Here is a 15,363-nt window from a genome sequence, read left to right on the forward strand (position 1 = left end):
GACGCGACAAGAGGGGCGTGGCAGTACCAACCCTGACCCTTGATTTTTTTTTTCATGGAGCTACACTCAGCTGTGTGGTGGACAATTAGCGGGGGCGGACGACAGTGGAGAGGTCGAATTTCCGAGACTGGAACTGTTCCCGGCCACAGGCTCCATGACATCGTGAACGTGGGTTTACCTAGTGTGATGTCTGCCGCCAGCCTTGTTTTTAGCAAACGGCTAGGCACGTTCGTTCACAGCTACACCTTCGTCCTGGTTCTCGTGACCACAACTTTTTTTTTAGGAGCCGAAGACGCAGCGTCTGCCTTCACACTGGTAGCTTATATCTATTGGGGTCGAGGACCCCAGTGGTGCAGCTGCGGCTCTCTCAAAAGAAGTGCTTATGCCACGATAATCGAGTTGAAGAAGAATGTAGCAGTTTTTGTGTACACAGTGGTGCATGAACGGAGGTCAAACTTGGTGTTCTTCGTTTCCCTGCCTCCTATTTTTCCCTTCAGTGTCAGGTGACACCGCTCGGCCAGCAGTTGGCAGCGTTAGAGAATGAACAAAGCATTCGTTCCTCTTCCTTCCCCATGCCTGTTCCATCGTTCATTGACATAATCACCCTCGCCAAGCCCCGTAAAAACGTTTTGAAGATTCGCATCGACGGCAGAGGGTTGTCAACAGTGCCACTGCTTCATCCCCACGTGAAAGTCCATATTGCATCGCTGTCGGAGCATATTGCTGCTACACGTGAAGACGCGGACATAAGGCCGGAAGTTAAGACGGACAGCTTTGATACTACCAAGTCCACATCTCGAGGCCGAGTGGACAGAACGCTGCCCCAGCTGGCGACGATGCACGAGCTCCACCTGTGCATTGTCACGCTGTCTTGTAGCAAGGACGCGTTCCAACTGTACGTACATAGGAGCAATGGGGAAACACGGCGCGCGCTGAGAAGGCATAAGAAATTGAATTCACTTCTAAGAAGAGAGCAAACTCTTCAGCAGTCGTATACAAGAGGCTCGCGTGGTGGCTCAGATCCATACTTACTGGATTTCTGGCCTGTTCAGCTTCAGCAGCTACCTGTTCTCCCCCCTTGTAACGCTTCCACCTTGTCACTTTTCCCCTCGCCGTTTTATGGGGACACCAGCGTTGCTTCGGCCTTGACTATGCCGGGCGTCCTGCCCGCATCGCCGCCTCCCGGAGTGTTGTGGAAACGCTCTGCAACGTATGAAGAGAAGTGTAGCACCGAACGTTTTCAGAAAAAGGAAGTCGCTGAGAACCTGCCTCCTCGACAGACTGCAGAAAGCAACCCAGCAGAGGAGTCGCTGTTCGCAAACCGGGCGCGCTGGTTGGCGTGGTGTTGGAGTTGTGCGTTTGGTGATAATCAACTTTTGCAGCAGAGCGTGAAGCTCAGGCGTTGCTATCTTCTTGGAGACCTTGCATTTCGTAAAATTTCTAAGCAGAAGGCTGCGGCCTCGTGTCGCGAGCAGCAGGGACCTCTGGGCGCTTACCGGGGTAGACCAAAGGCGACTGGAGGGAAGCTCCTGGACCAAGTCGCAACGCACTTCATCAAAAGAGCCGCACGTGTAGATGGGTTACTGGAAGACAGAGAGTTGCTCGGAGATCTGTTATCAGACGTACTTGAGGCGTTTCAGAACGAAGTAAGACAGATGAGGGACTTAACTCTTCGCCGAGTGAAAGCTCAGCCCATGGAGTTCCCGAGCACTCGGGGTGATCTACCTCCAGTCAGCGAACAAGAGAAAACGAGGACAGAAACGACAGAGCATATCGAGGGATTTTCTGACGGTAGCCGGCTTCTACGGAGACAGATACCAAGTCATGAAGCAGTGACGCCCTCGTCGCGTGTTGGGGACGGAACAGAAAACTGTATGTGTTTCCATTTCCTACACAAACAGATGACAGTGGAAACACTCAATCGACTCCGATCGGGATTCAGCCGCGCGTCCGCCTTGCTCCAGCTTTTTCTTCTTGAGTCTGCAGAAGAAGCCGAGCAGCCAACCGTGCTTCTCCAGAGGCTGACGGGAGACTCGGGCCTCAATGATGTCGAAAGACTGTGGAAATTAGGCGCGTACCAGCAAAGGCTGCAAAGGCTCCAGGACGAGGAGGCATGTGGCACGTCGGCATCTCGTCATCAAGGAAACGCGCAATGGTTTCCCGGAGTGCGTGCCACCAACTACTGGCAAACACTAAGTGAGCTAGCGAATCCAGCGTACGGGGACCACCGAATCTGGCGTGCCTTCTGCTCGCTGAACTGCAGTGGCCCTCGCTTCCTGCCAACGTGGTGGCCGTTGTCTTCGCCTGTTGGGGGGGAACGCGTAGAAGTGGCTGAAACTCAAACAGAAGAGGGCTCGGGCTTGCCGATGTCGAAGAAAATCGTTTTGGTCGAGGAGTTGCCGAGACGAGGGGGGCCCAAGGATGAGAGTACTCGGCGCTGCGACAAGGAGGGTCCGGACCCCTCTGACGGTGACGGAGTAGCGTCGACGCACTGTCGGAGTAACCAGCGGGGCGAAGGAGGACGACGCGTATCTCTTCAAAGAGAGAGAGAGAATCAGAGGACAAGAGTGGAGTGGCAGGTTGCCTGGCAGCGCGCATGCGACAGTGGAAGTGTAGAGGATGATAGCTTCCTCACTTGCCTATTCCAGCTTCTGGACGTGGCAGGGAGACAGAGATTTCTTCAAAGGCTTCGTGAGTGCCTCAAAGACGTGATGGACATCTGCGAGGAAAACGGAGACTTTTCCAGGGATGCGGCCGACCTCCCTCAGCATGCTTGCTTCTCTGAAGCTCGGCTTATGCGTCTCTCTCTCTTCTCTGGGTTTCTTGGCGTCTTCGGCGCAGCAGAAGCAGCGAATGCTTCGGTGTGTGTCTCGGGCGCGGACCCTGAAAAAGGGCGAAAGGGAGCGGACAGCGGGCGTCGAGACCCTCAGGAAAGGTATGAGGAGCCCATCGTAGCGAAGCAACGAAGAGGACAAGCTGCGATGTTGGCTTCCAAGAAATTAGATAGCCCTTTTACTTCGAGAGAGGCGCCAACAGCAGACAAAGAAGAGGAGGAACATGGCGAAGCAGAAACCGAAGGCAACGCTGTTAACGAAGGACACGGTTCTCGTACGGTCTCTCACGCGGAAGATGAATGTCAATTCGCAGTCGAAGCGGCGCCGTGTCTTTCTGAAAAGCAGGCGCAGAAGCAAGTAGCTGCTGTCGCTGCCACTCTTTTAGCTCGCGTTACTCCTCTTCTTTCTTGCAGCGTGCCATTTATCAGACGCAGAAGCTGCAGAAGCGAAACGCCTCCAACCCTTGATCGCACGAGTTGTGCGGCAGACGTACCGGAGCTTGCAGCTGTCAAGACAGATGTCCTGCTTCAGAGATTTCAATTAATGTCATATCTGTATCGTTCTTCCGGGTATGCTGCCCTCTGTCCTGTCGCACCTCTTCCCCCAGTTCCTGTCCTTGCCAACCTCTCGCTGACCACAGGAGAGTCAGTACAGACGGGGCACGCGGCTACAGCAACTCCCGCGTCGAGATACAGTCAGGAATTCGGGGCACGCGGACAAAAGGGACCCAAAAAGAAAAAAGTGGTGAGCTGTGCCTCGTGCGGCGAAAGACTTCCGAAGAGCAAAGGCGAGACAACAGGTGCACCACGGTCTAGTGCCTTCGAGGGCCGATCACAAGGGGGGCCACACACAGGTCCAAGAAAAAGTGAACAGAACCGGATCTCAGAGAAGACACCCGCAGTGAGGGGCACAAACAAAGGAGGCAGCGATAGCACACGAGAAGAAATCAATCTTCTCTCTGCTCGAGATAGTGCTAAGCAGATGTGGCGGCCGCTTCAGAGGCCTTCGTTGATTCGAGTACCTATCCTGATCGAGCTACTGGAGACCTGGCGCTTCTTACCTCCCCCGGGGCACGCAGCACGAGTGGACATTCTTTCTCGTCTTCTTTCCATGAGCCGGGACACAGCCGCGGAGCTGAGAATTTTGGCAGGGGGCAATTCCTTTCTGGAGAGGGACGTTTTCCTGAGCCGGCTGAGTGACGTAAAGGCAGAAATCGACAGTAGCCCTGACGCGCTAAACGCCAAGGACGCTGCACTGACAGTACAGCCCAAGCAAAAAGCGCGGCAGGCTGCTGCTGTGGCGCCGTACGCATGCGCTACCCCAGAAACCGCCAAGAATGTGGACGGGAGGAGGCTCGTGAAGGGGAGCAACGCCGACAAGGCGTCTAACACGGGACGGACGAAAGAGAGCCAACAGCTGTCAAATGCTACGTGGGGCAGCGACGCTGCATGCGGGGGAGCAGTTGTCGCTGTCCAGGCCACCGCTTTCGACGTGGAGCTGTCCACTGGAGTAGTTACATGGAGTCAGGTTTTTGAACTCCTTCACGACTTGCCTGCTCTCCTTCCTGTGTCGGATGCGGCGAGGTGGAATGCAGAGGCGCTTATTACTTCCCTCCTTGATCGTCTTGCGAAGAGTGGGTCAGTCTTTGCTGGATCAAGCGGATCTGCTTCCGATACTGGCGGCAACCAACCGAACACGTCTGCGTTGGCGAATTTGTGGAGGATTTCTTTGGAGTCAAAGTTCGAGCCATCCAATGTACGCCTTCGCGGGTTCGGATTTTCCAACGTGCTCGGCGACTGCAGTGCTGTTTCTACTGTCTTTGATGCCGCACCGGCGCAACAGGCAACGTTCTGGAAGTCTGTGGTGACCGATGGAGAAGAGCTGCGAGTTCACCCTCTGGATGCCGTGGACCTGTCAAACCACTTCTATATGGGTGATTACACACGTGACGGCAGCTGTCTTACACGAAGTGGTGCTGGTGATGGCAGTGGCGAGAGTGCCGGTGAGCGCTCTGGAGGGGGAGAGGGAGGCAGAGGGGGCACGGGACAGCAGGGGAGAGGCGGGCACGGAGGCGACCATCGCGGACTCCTCGGGGGAGTAGTGGAAGGAGACGAGGAAGAGGATCGAGGTTTTGTTGGGGTGCACCATCCCCACGACAGTGGGATCGCGGGAGGGACGGCGCCGGACTCGTTAGGAGCAAGGAATCCGCCGGGTGCCCAAGGCGTCGATGCGGATTCGGTGGGGTCATGGAGCGATAGAAGCGATGACGATGAAGAAGAAGAGGGAAGGCGACGAGCGGGCGGGCCCCGGAGACAGAGACGACGAAGAGACGGAACTGTCGTTACAGCTGGAGGAGGCGGTGTGCTTGTGATTGCCTCTAGCGACGACGAAGAGGACGGCGATGAGGACGACGGCAGGGAGGACGAGTTGGAGCATATAATGGGTGTCTACGACGACGACGAGGACGGGGATTACGATGATTACGAAGTGTATATGTACCAGGAAGAGGATGATGAAAGTGAAATTTTGGTGACGGAAGAGAACGACTACGGAGTTGAGCAGGAAGATGAAGATGGTTCTCAGACTGAAGACGATAACGATGCAGAATGCTTCTTTGCCTCCTTGCCCGGGATTGTTGCTACCACCACTAGCGGTGATGCAGAAGCTTCCGATCTTCCCGCTTCTCCTTCGACGGCACTCAGATCAGAGAGCTGGCAGCCTGGTGGTTTCATGCTGGCAAATGATGAGGAGGACTCTCTCCCTGCCCCATCTCGAGAGCGGCAGTCTGTCCTGGTTCAGCCGTGGCCAGAAGACGCTCGGCAATCCGGTAACCCCCCCGGTCTTCTCGTCCGAAGGCTTCCTCGCCCCTCGTCTCCCCTGTTGAGTGCAGAAGGGGAGAGACTTCCCAACAACTCCAGTTTTCTGGCTCGAGATATTTACAGCAGGGGACAAGTAGATGCCGGAGAGGCTGGCGATGCTATTGTGCTTTCTCCTTCTTCTTCTGAATCTGATTTCGTTTTTTACTTCTATACGGCAAGTCGACACGGGTGGCGAGGGCTTGCCGCGCAGAGAGCTGGCCGGCGCAGCTTCTCTGCCGGACGGCCTGTGTCGTCGGATTCGCGGCGCAGACCGCCAAGCAGGAGAGGGCGAAGGAGGTCAAACGAGGAAGACCGGTTCGGCCAGCGAGAACTGAGGCGCCACGTCTACGGCAGTCTGGATTCTTTTGGGAGCTCTTCCGACAGTTCGGATGACAATCTGGAGGAGGAGGATACACTCTCCGATGGAGTCGAGGTAACAACGGTCAGGCACTTCGGCAATACGGGGGAGGAGGGCCAAGAAGAGAGGCTCGCAAGGCACCTCCGATCCAGCGGTAGGAGGCGATGGAGGAACGGAACTGCTGACGAAGCCGCTTCGTCGCGTGAGCCATGTTTGCAGCCAACTCAATTTTTTGATAGCGCTTCTACCGGCTTGAGCAGACGCGACACAAGCACGCGACTCTACTCTATTCCGGCCGCCTATGCAAGCCATCCGAGCAGCGAATTCAACTGGCTGTGCCTGAGTTTCGGTCAACAGTCGTCTTCTTGCGAACTAGGCGAGTCTTCATCTTTCACTCTCCGTCCGAACACATGCTCATCTTTTGTGCTCAATAGTAACCAAGCCTGTAATCTGCTCGAGTCTCTGGGCCCTCTACCACCTTCAGTGACCATTGGGTTTCCCCGCAGGCAAGCGTCAAAAACGAAAGAGAAGAGGAGAAAAGCTCACCATCAACAAGGGGCAGGGAGCCTGCCCCTTAGCCGAGGCCGTGACGCCGCCCTACGGAGCACTTCATTGAGGGGATCAGAGCGTCTCGAGGAGGACGCCGAGGCGTGCGGCGTTGCTCGCTGCAAAGAGGAGGGTTGCCAGCATGGGGTTGTCCAAAGGTTTGGGGGTGGGCTCCCTCAGGAGAAGCACCCCTCGAGCCTCACCGAAACCGAGCGCCAAAGCCAAAGGGATGGGGGGGAAGACGCAGACGGAGACCTCGTCTGCCGCTTCTGTATGTTGCCTTTGAGCGCGGGGCCACAGGTGCCCGAGGAGGTTTTCCAGGCATCACAAAGACAGTTTTGGCGGCGCCACAGAAGGCGCGCCAATCCAAGGAGACCAAATTATTTTTTCGAAGAGGACAAACCAAAGGTGGCCGAGATCAAATGTAGACCGCGCAGAGAGCACCCGGTTACTTCGTTGGATGGCACCCCGGCTACGCATGGAACACGTCTCCCGGCTACAGCGCTTGTATCAGAGCAGGTTGACGGGGATCTCGCGGTGATGAGCGACACATCGGAAATAGGTCCTGAAGCGTTCCGTATAGGTGTTTCCGAGGGGAATAGTCGGTGGCTCCTTATTTCGTCTGCAATTGCCAGCAGGACACCACGCACTTGGGCCATGAGACCCGCAAGGGAGGATAGCAGCTTGAGACGATCTCCGTCGTACCGGTCGACGCAGCGGCGAGAAGGCCGTCCTTTCCCCTGCGTGGAAGATCGAGCCAGCTGTCCAGCTGCAGCAGGGGGGAGTGAAGGAACTGACGCGGGCCTTTCATCTTTCGAAGGCATTTCCGAGGAAAGAGTGCTTCTTAGCTCATTCCACTCGAAGGCGGGTCGCTTCAACGGCCTCGGAGAGGAAGCCCGTTCAGCCAAGTCGGTGTGGCTTCCTTCCTTTTCTACGCTGGCTCTTCTACCGGTGGACAGAAGAGCCTTAACTACCTTCTTTTCGCGGCGCGCAAACGACGCTGCCACTGATGCGGAAGCAGACGATCGCATTCTGCGCACATCAAGGTTCCGCCGAACAAGCGGGAGCAGCTACGAAGAGTCCTGCAAAAAGTCTCGTGGTAGTCCACGCGTTTCCGGTTGCGCTTCTCCGCAGAGTGAGAGAGAGGCAAACCATGTGACAGCACACGAGGGCAATGGCGGGAGAGATGCAGCAAGACGGGGTCCGGTGCTAGCCCGGGGATACTCCGGCTGCGAGTCTTCCTGTGCGTCAGTGAAAAAGAGGCGCAAAGAACAAGACATGTTGTGCTGCACTCTCTGCCGATGCAGAGGCATCAATGTAAAGAGTCCGTCGTCTTCACCAGTTTCCTGTTCAGTTACAGGGTGCCGGAGCATCACCTCGCCTTTCTGGTGGCTCAAGCATTTACGGTGCGCAGATACTCAGTTCATCCGTCTGCCTTCGAACGTTCTGAGTGCCCCTGGGCCAGCGGTTTCCCTTTCGGCTTCTCATCACTCTGCAGGGCAGAGCCGTACAGGAAACGACTTGGCAGATGGCTGGAGAGGCTTGAAGCAGTACAAAAGAATAGCCTCATCAAGCGGGCAGGAACGGAAACCTCCTTGGTCCAGCGGTCCGCTGCAGTCGTTTTCCTTTAACAACGGACAGGAACACGCTTTCCATCTCCGTCATAAACAGTCGCATATTTCTCCCGATTCCTACTGTGATGGCGTTTCTCCATTTGGTCTTTTGACACTGCTGGCTTCTTCACTGCCTGCCGGCGCGGGAACTCGCTTTTCTGCACAGCATGGTGTCCAGTCGGGCTACTTCGAGAACCGTTTACGAACTTCACCCTCCCAACTCCAGGCGGATCTGCGCGTTGCGCCTTGCGACTCCGTAGTCGAGCCCAGGGACCAGAGCATTCGCGGGGCATCTCCTGTGCCTGGCGAGCTCTCGTCTCGTGTAGCACTTTTGTGGCATTTGTTTGTTGTAAACGAGGTCCGGTTGCTCTTAGGTTTGGCCGACCTCTGCTGCGGTAGCCCTGTATCGCTGTCGAGCGCATGGCCAGCCGGCGTTGCTGGCTACAGCGCTAACGACATCCCGGAAGGGGAAGAAATATCGTCTTTGAACACTGTAAGATGTCCAAGGTGCGGAAAAGCGCTTGACAAAATTCAGGGAAGCGGTTTTGAAGGGAAATGGAGATGTGACGGTCTGGATAATAATGGATTTTGTGTTGCGGGTTTGACAGAGTACCGCCTTTGGAGCGACGCAACACGTCATCGCTGTCACAGCGACGACTTTGATTATTGTCAAGCTTGCTTTGAATATAAGTCCAAGCTGAATATGCGAAAACGTAAATGGCTTAAGCAGCACTCGTCTAAACTTTTGTGGCCGTGCAGTACCTCAGCCAAACCTTCTGGGCCATTTTTATGGCATGTGGAAAGTCGGCTGGCACCACGAGGAGGCCTTGGTCCACAAACGGCTGTTGCTGAAACGACGCGTGGACAGAGCAAGGTAGCGAAAGGGGCGTTTGTGGGAGATTTAGGGGGAAGAACGGGACGGGCTGCGGCAACGTCCTTTCCTTCCACTGCCGATGGCCGCTCGCTTGCAAATCCTCTTGAAGCACGGACCGGAGCTGGAAATACTACGCGTGTTTCTTTCTGTTTGAATCAGGGAAGCATTTCCGGTGTTTTGCAGAGGAGACAACAACCGCAGGCGCAAAGCCAGGCAAGGGGGATTGTGTCAGACCGAGATGCCCCGGGGCGTCCTTGCGTCGGCTTTTCGACTGGGTCTCGCACGTCTTTTCTCCCCCCTGTTCAATCGCCTTATGCCTGTATGGAGTCCTGGATTAGGGAGTCGACATCAAATCAAAACACACAAACCAACCAAGCCCCCGGAGAAACGTCGACGCCCCAGCGTCATTCCAAAGGCGCGGAAATCGTCAGACCGAACGGGGTAATGCTGCTTGTGCCTTCTCAGTTGCCCTATCTTCCTCCTCCTCGTTGCAATCCGATCGTGCTATCTGGCCTCCCCATCTCCTCCTTCACAATGACGGAGACGTTTGCTCCAGGACTGTCCCGCCTAGGCTGCAAGTTTCTTCTCCCTCTCTTTTTCAGACACTTTGAGACTCTGCGAATTCACGGGACGAGAAAGAAACCCCGACTGCCTTCGGCTTCGCTTATTCCTGATGCGAACAACCCAGCTGGCGAAACGAGGCAAGGGTATTGTTCAGGTCGGGAAGGCCAAGCGCCTGCGGAGCAAGAAGGTGGGCGTCTTCTTTCAGACTTTGTACCAGGTGAAGCGGAGGGAAGTGGAACTGTTCCGCAGGTGCCAGTTCCAGATGGTCTCCATGACGCTGGGTCACATGAACAGTCAGCAACTGAGTCAGGGGCCGGCGTCAACGGGGGGAGTGGCCACGAAACAGCTCATCCTACCGGCGCTCCTTCACTGAGCGGTAGCAATACTGCCGCTTTACAGGCGGAGGAAAGAGGTGAACACCCTGCTCACTTGACCATAGCATTAGTGGCAGAGGAGATGGCCTGGCCGTTGGTGATCCAGGGAAGATTTGGAGGTCAGTCTGGAAATTGCAGCGGCATTCCACATTTGAAAGGAGACATTGCTGACCACACGCACTGTGAGGCAGACGGAGTCCTGCTGAGTTGCTACTATAATATGCGATGGAGCGGCGCCGCTCGGAGAGAGGAGACACTCCGGAAGCGGGGCGGTGGCTCCCACCGACGCCAGGGGGATTATCTCTGTGGGCCTTTCAACCAGCAGGTCCAAGACAGTGACGAGGATGGCAAGTGGTTCGTGGATGTGCATAAGGCGCAGAGGGATCCGCAACATTATAAGGGAACGATTGGCTATAATGGCAGTGTGGGATACTGGAACCTAGACACAGATGTGCCGGGGCGCAGCGCCCCCGCATTCGTGGCTGTTAGTGGCCACACTCATGCTCCTTGCGTGAGCGACAAGGCCGTGCTGTATGTCTCGGAGCTGCAAAACCATCTGGAGTTATTTCTCCCTGCGGACGAAAAGGAACTTGAAGAACACATGACATACCTCAGCAACGCCGCAGACAGACAGCGGCTCAGAGCAGAGGAGGGAAACGGTGCAGACGAGGATGCGGTGACCGCTGAGAGTGTAGAGTACTCAGCTAGTCGTGGTGGTCAGACAGTGGTCTCGTCTCAGAAGGCAGATCAGCAAACAGGAGGCGCTCACAGACGGTCTTCAGTGCTCTGTCGTAAGTGTGCCGCGTCACAGCCGGCAGCTGCGGTGGAAGGCTCAGAATCTGTTAGCAGATCTGTCAGTCGAGGTACACGGGAACCACAGAAAGAGCGTTTCGTGGCCTCCCCCCCTCGTGCTGTCTGCCACGACCTTGCCTGTGGGCTGACCGAGAAGCAACGTCAGGAAGACAGTATAGCTTTGCAGACGTGGCTTGCCCTGTCCGACCCCTTGACTGCATGTCTACTTTCACCAGATGCAGTTCAGAGACAGCAGATGTCTGCTGCAGTGCGCTGCTACCAGTGGGAATCAGCCTTACAGGCACAGAATAGTCTTTGCCAGTTGTGGCTCCTGCATCCTGAGACTGCGCTGGACATGTGGCCTTGCGTTCTGCGCTTCATTTATGATGCTGTCCGAGCGCGGCCGTCCATGCATCGCGTGCTCGTAGAGCTGTTGCTCGTCTTGGTGAAGGCGGCGGCCATCGCTGGGGGGAAAAGCCAAAAACAGAGAAAGTTCAACGGCAAGTACACAAAATCAATGACTGCGCACTGCGCACAAGATTTTCTCCGAGGTGATGCAAGCGCATGGAAAGACGGTCTGGAGGAGCCTGACACCCAGCAAGAAGTCGAGGAGCACGGCGAAGACGTGTCCACGGATGAAGAAGATAGCCCAAGCGTACTGCTACGAAAACAGGACGCAGCTGCGAGGTCCAGAGCACTGCATAGAGAAGCACCTGCTCTGCTCTTTCCTTCGGTTTCTCTGGATCCGGCTCTCAGTAAAAGCATCACGCAGCACCTCGGATCGATGGCACTACTTCACCTGACTGCCATCGGCCTTCTCGATCGCCACACAGTAGAGCAAGCCGAGGCATATCGCGTGTACCGAGCATGTCGGCAGCAACAGCTCGCGCACGCTATATTGTCGAGCGGTGGTGGTAGTTTGGGTTGCTTACCCGGAAACGTCCTAAATCAGCAGCAGATTTTAGATGAACAGAACGCGTGTCCGTTCATCTCCATCGGCTTCCCGAATAATTCGGCAGGGGAGGCAGCGGAGCAGGCGGCCAGAGACCAGATTTCAATTGGGGAGTTGTTGAAGCGACAAGACATCAGAAACAAGGTCGCCACGCGCGAAACAGAAGAAGGGATAGAAGGCGATGCTCTCTGCGAAATGATGGGAGGTGGCGGAGCGTTGAACATGCTTCCCGAGTCCAGCGTGTTCGCAGGGGTGGCGTATGGGGTCCAGCGGCCCTGGAGCCCATCGACATCTCGAGATTTGTTCGGCTTGTTTGGAGCGACGAGCACCAGCGATACTCTCATGGCTTACGCTGACAAGAACAAGGGCACGGGTGACGCACTCCCGCCTAACGGAGGCACCACTGGTGAGATCCTCGCTGGTAATGAAGGAGGCACGAGTGTGCTGGGTGGTGAACAGATGCCGACCGTGAGCGCCGTGGAGGGGGAAACTGACCGAAGAGGAGGGCAGCTTGTCACAAGCCCGGAGCTCTCGCCAGATGGTAGAGATGGGGACATGGGTTGCGAGCATGCTGGAAATCCTAGTGCTGGTCTTCTCATTCCCCTTCGAGTTCCTGTGGCTTTTGAGCGCGCTGCCGGCACGGCCGCCTCCAATGAAAAGTTGACAGACGGGACTCTTAGCCAGCATCAGCTGAGATATTTGAATCCACTCTTGACTGTCGACTGCTTGCGCGGAGACTCTGCTCATCCATATAGTCCTACTGCTTACGTGCCAATCGGAGCAAAGGGGTCTTGCTTGAGGACAGTTGCCGGAATTGAAGAGTACGTATTGATGACCGGCTCCAAGAATGGGAGAGGAGAAAAAGCGGAGGAAGGCGACAGAGACGCGCCACACAAGACAGAAGAAAAGCCGCTTTCGCGCGGGAATATGGAGAACAACGTTCTTGCACTGGAGGTGCCTCGGGGAAGATCATCAGCTGCTGTCGTGGAAAACGGACAGCGGGTGAGGTACGCCAAAGAGCTGGCCCGGACGGCAGTACGCTCTGAAACGGAGAAGCGTCCGCGTGGCAGAAGAGGAGACGTGCAGTCTGGGGGGACGCCGGAAACCAATAGCGTGTTCATCGACGCGGCCATGGATCCCGGCTTTGATTGGGCAAGGGGGTTTGTCGTACGGTTCTCACGGATGTGCTGTACGAGGCCAGCTGACAGTCTTCGATTCTACTCTCATAGTGCCACCGACGTCTGCGTTGCTGCGTGCAGGTGGGTCCAGAAGTTTCGTGTTGGTACCGCGCCACAGAAGGGTCGGTAGCTTGAGGAACGAGAGAACAGCTGCGCTCGCCCAGCACACGTCTATATCACATCGGGGGGTTGAGACGTTTGTGTCTCGCAACTATTTCCTCAATCCTGCGCAGCAGCCTATGGACGGGGGAGTCTGTACCCCCAGGAGCAGTCTGAGATAGATCTGAAACGCTAAGCGGTTTTTTTAGCGTGTACCAGGCCACATTAGTTTGCCTGTAAGCGCCTAGCCTGTGAGGTTGGTGTCTGCAGCTGACAGGGGTTCGCCGTCAATGTAAGCAGTGCTTGCGTTGTCGGCTTTGCATGGCGACGCGGCACCTACGCTAGAACCGCGAGAAGAACCCTAACTGCGACGATACTATTGGCGCCCCACTGGAAGCGCTTGCGGGTGTATTTCCTGTTGGCTCAATCGTGCTACGTGTGGCCCCGAGTCGTTCTGCGTGGACAGTTTTACTTGTAAGAGGACAACGTTTTTTCACTTGATTTTACCGGCTTGCTCTGTACAGAAGCAGTCCTCTCGCATGTTTTTCCGTTCTGCTTGCAGCGGAGCTGCCGACCGTCCTTGGTCGTCGCCTGTATTCCTTCCCGGTTTCCGGTTCGCCTATACCTTCCAGCCCTTCGGGCTCAACTCGGCATGCCCGCCGCTGCCAAATCCTACGTGTCCCAGCAGCTCAGTTGGTCTGTGGCTATCCCCTGAATATACGCCGCTATGTCCTGCACACGCCAATGATCCGAGGGCAGAGGATGTCTCAGAGGCCACCCAAGCTGTCAACTCCGCTGCCCGTGGTTTCCGGTACTCCACAGGGGCTGCTCTAGATATTGCTGAGCATTCGTCGTTTTCTAGAACAGCTGCTCCCTCTGTTCCACATCATGGGACACAGGCGCGGCAGCCGCAAGCGACTCCTCCGCAGCCAGCAATCGGAGGCAACGCTCGCGGACAACAGAGAACAGCGGGGACGATAGACAGCGGAGACGGACGACAATCAGAGGGGTCAAGAAGCGCACATCGTCGGCTTCCCTCCGGAAACCCGCCTACTACAGAAATTCACCCGGTGGTTCCTTTTTCTTCAAGCGGAAGCAATGGGAGCAGCGGGATGGAGCAAAAGGGTGTAGAAGAGAGATGGGGTTCGTGGAGTGAAAAGACATTGGTGGTGACCGGAGAAGGTGAGGGCACTCAAGAGCAACCAGAGACGGATCTGTGGGGCTGGCGCTTCGCCGTCAGCGTTGCCAATCGAGCGGAAGTGCTTCAGCACTACATGAATCTGCCTTTAAGCTCTTTTCCGTCCAAAAAGACTGCGGCACAGCTGCTGAACCGCTTCACAGAACCGGGCGCCCATGCATTTGGGGACTGTGCTTCGCCCTATGTTTCGCCGACTGAGTCTCCGTCACGGTCTATGGCGCCCTTTTCTGATGTCGGCTCAGACCGATGGAAGAAGGGAGAGAGAACACTGAGTAGTGGCTTGGAAACTTGTAGTCGTTCACGCCCACGTTCAAGGCCTCCTCCTCCTCCTCCGGGCGTGCCAGCACAATCAGGTCGAAAGAAAGTGCGGACGATGACTATGACAAAGAAAAGCGCAGCTACACCATCTGCTTATGGGGGATTGCTGCCTTCACACGAAGACAACCAATGTGTTTTATTCTCTCAAGCCTGGGGACTGCTCGATGAGTTTCAGCCGGGGATCGACCTGTCTTTCATCAAGTGGCTTGTGGAGGACGTGGGCTGCCATCCCGAGCTGCGGAGTGCCACGGCGAGCTCACTGCCGTCCAGAACAGACTCTTTGGGGAACGCCATCTGTCTGTCCGGAAACGATGCAGTGCATGAAGCAGTGGACGATAGTCGCAGTCCGGAACTTATCGGCGAGAAGCAGGCTGGGCAAGACAGCAATAGTGAGGGCGTTGAGGATGAGGAAACACAGCAAGTCGCTGTCGACAGAAGTCTGAGGCAGTTGTTTGACTGTGTGTATCATCCGAATATGCTTCAGGCGCTGCTAGGCGTTGCGGGTAGTCTTGGGGAACTCGAGGGGTGTGGTTCGGCCTTGCAGCCAGCTGTTGTTTTCCTAATCAAACGATTCGCTCAGGTGCGTGCCGTCATTGTAGTTGGCCGTGTACGCTGATGCAGGTGCTTCGGATTAATTGCGTAAGGTACACGAATAGCTGGATATTCACGTGTGTGTGTGTGTGTGGACCTGTCAGCGCATGTCCTGTGCGTAGCAGACAGATACCAGCTCGGAATAGCTTTGATGTTTGTCTCTGCAAAGTACCGGCTTTCCTTGTACAGATACTCTTACCCACGAGGGGCTTGT

The 15,363-nt window shown here is 55.9% G+C and overlaps 1 protein-coding gene across 1 annotated transcript in view; it reads left to right on the plus strand.

Annotated features, from left to right (window-relative positions):
- The window catches only part of CSUI_002616 (hect-domain (ubiquitin-transferase) domain-containing), a gene marked incomplete at its 3' end in the record, with an annotated part of 36,569 nt that extends 21,434 nt beyond the window's left edge, over nucleotides 1-15,135 (plus strand). Inside the window, exons 6-7 of the mRNA XM_068062816.1 lie at nucleotides 498-13,024; nucleotides 13,605-15,135. Coding sequence (XP_067925211.1) covers nucleotides 498-13,024; nucleotides 13,605-15,135 — 14,058 coding nt within the window. The remainder of the gene's footprint in view (nucleotides 1-497; nucleotides 13,025-13,604) is intronic.
- Nucleotides 15,136-15,363: the final 228 nt, after the last annotated feature.

Source organism: Cystoisospora suis (assembly GCF_002600585.1).
Source record: "Cystoisospora suis strain Wien I chromosome Unknown contig_1084, whole genome shotgun sequence".
Lineage (NCBI taxonomy): Eukaryota > Apicomplexa > Conoidasida > Eucoccidiorida > Sarcocystidae > Cystoisospora > Cystoisospora suis.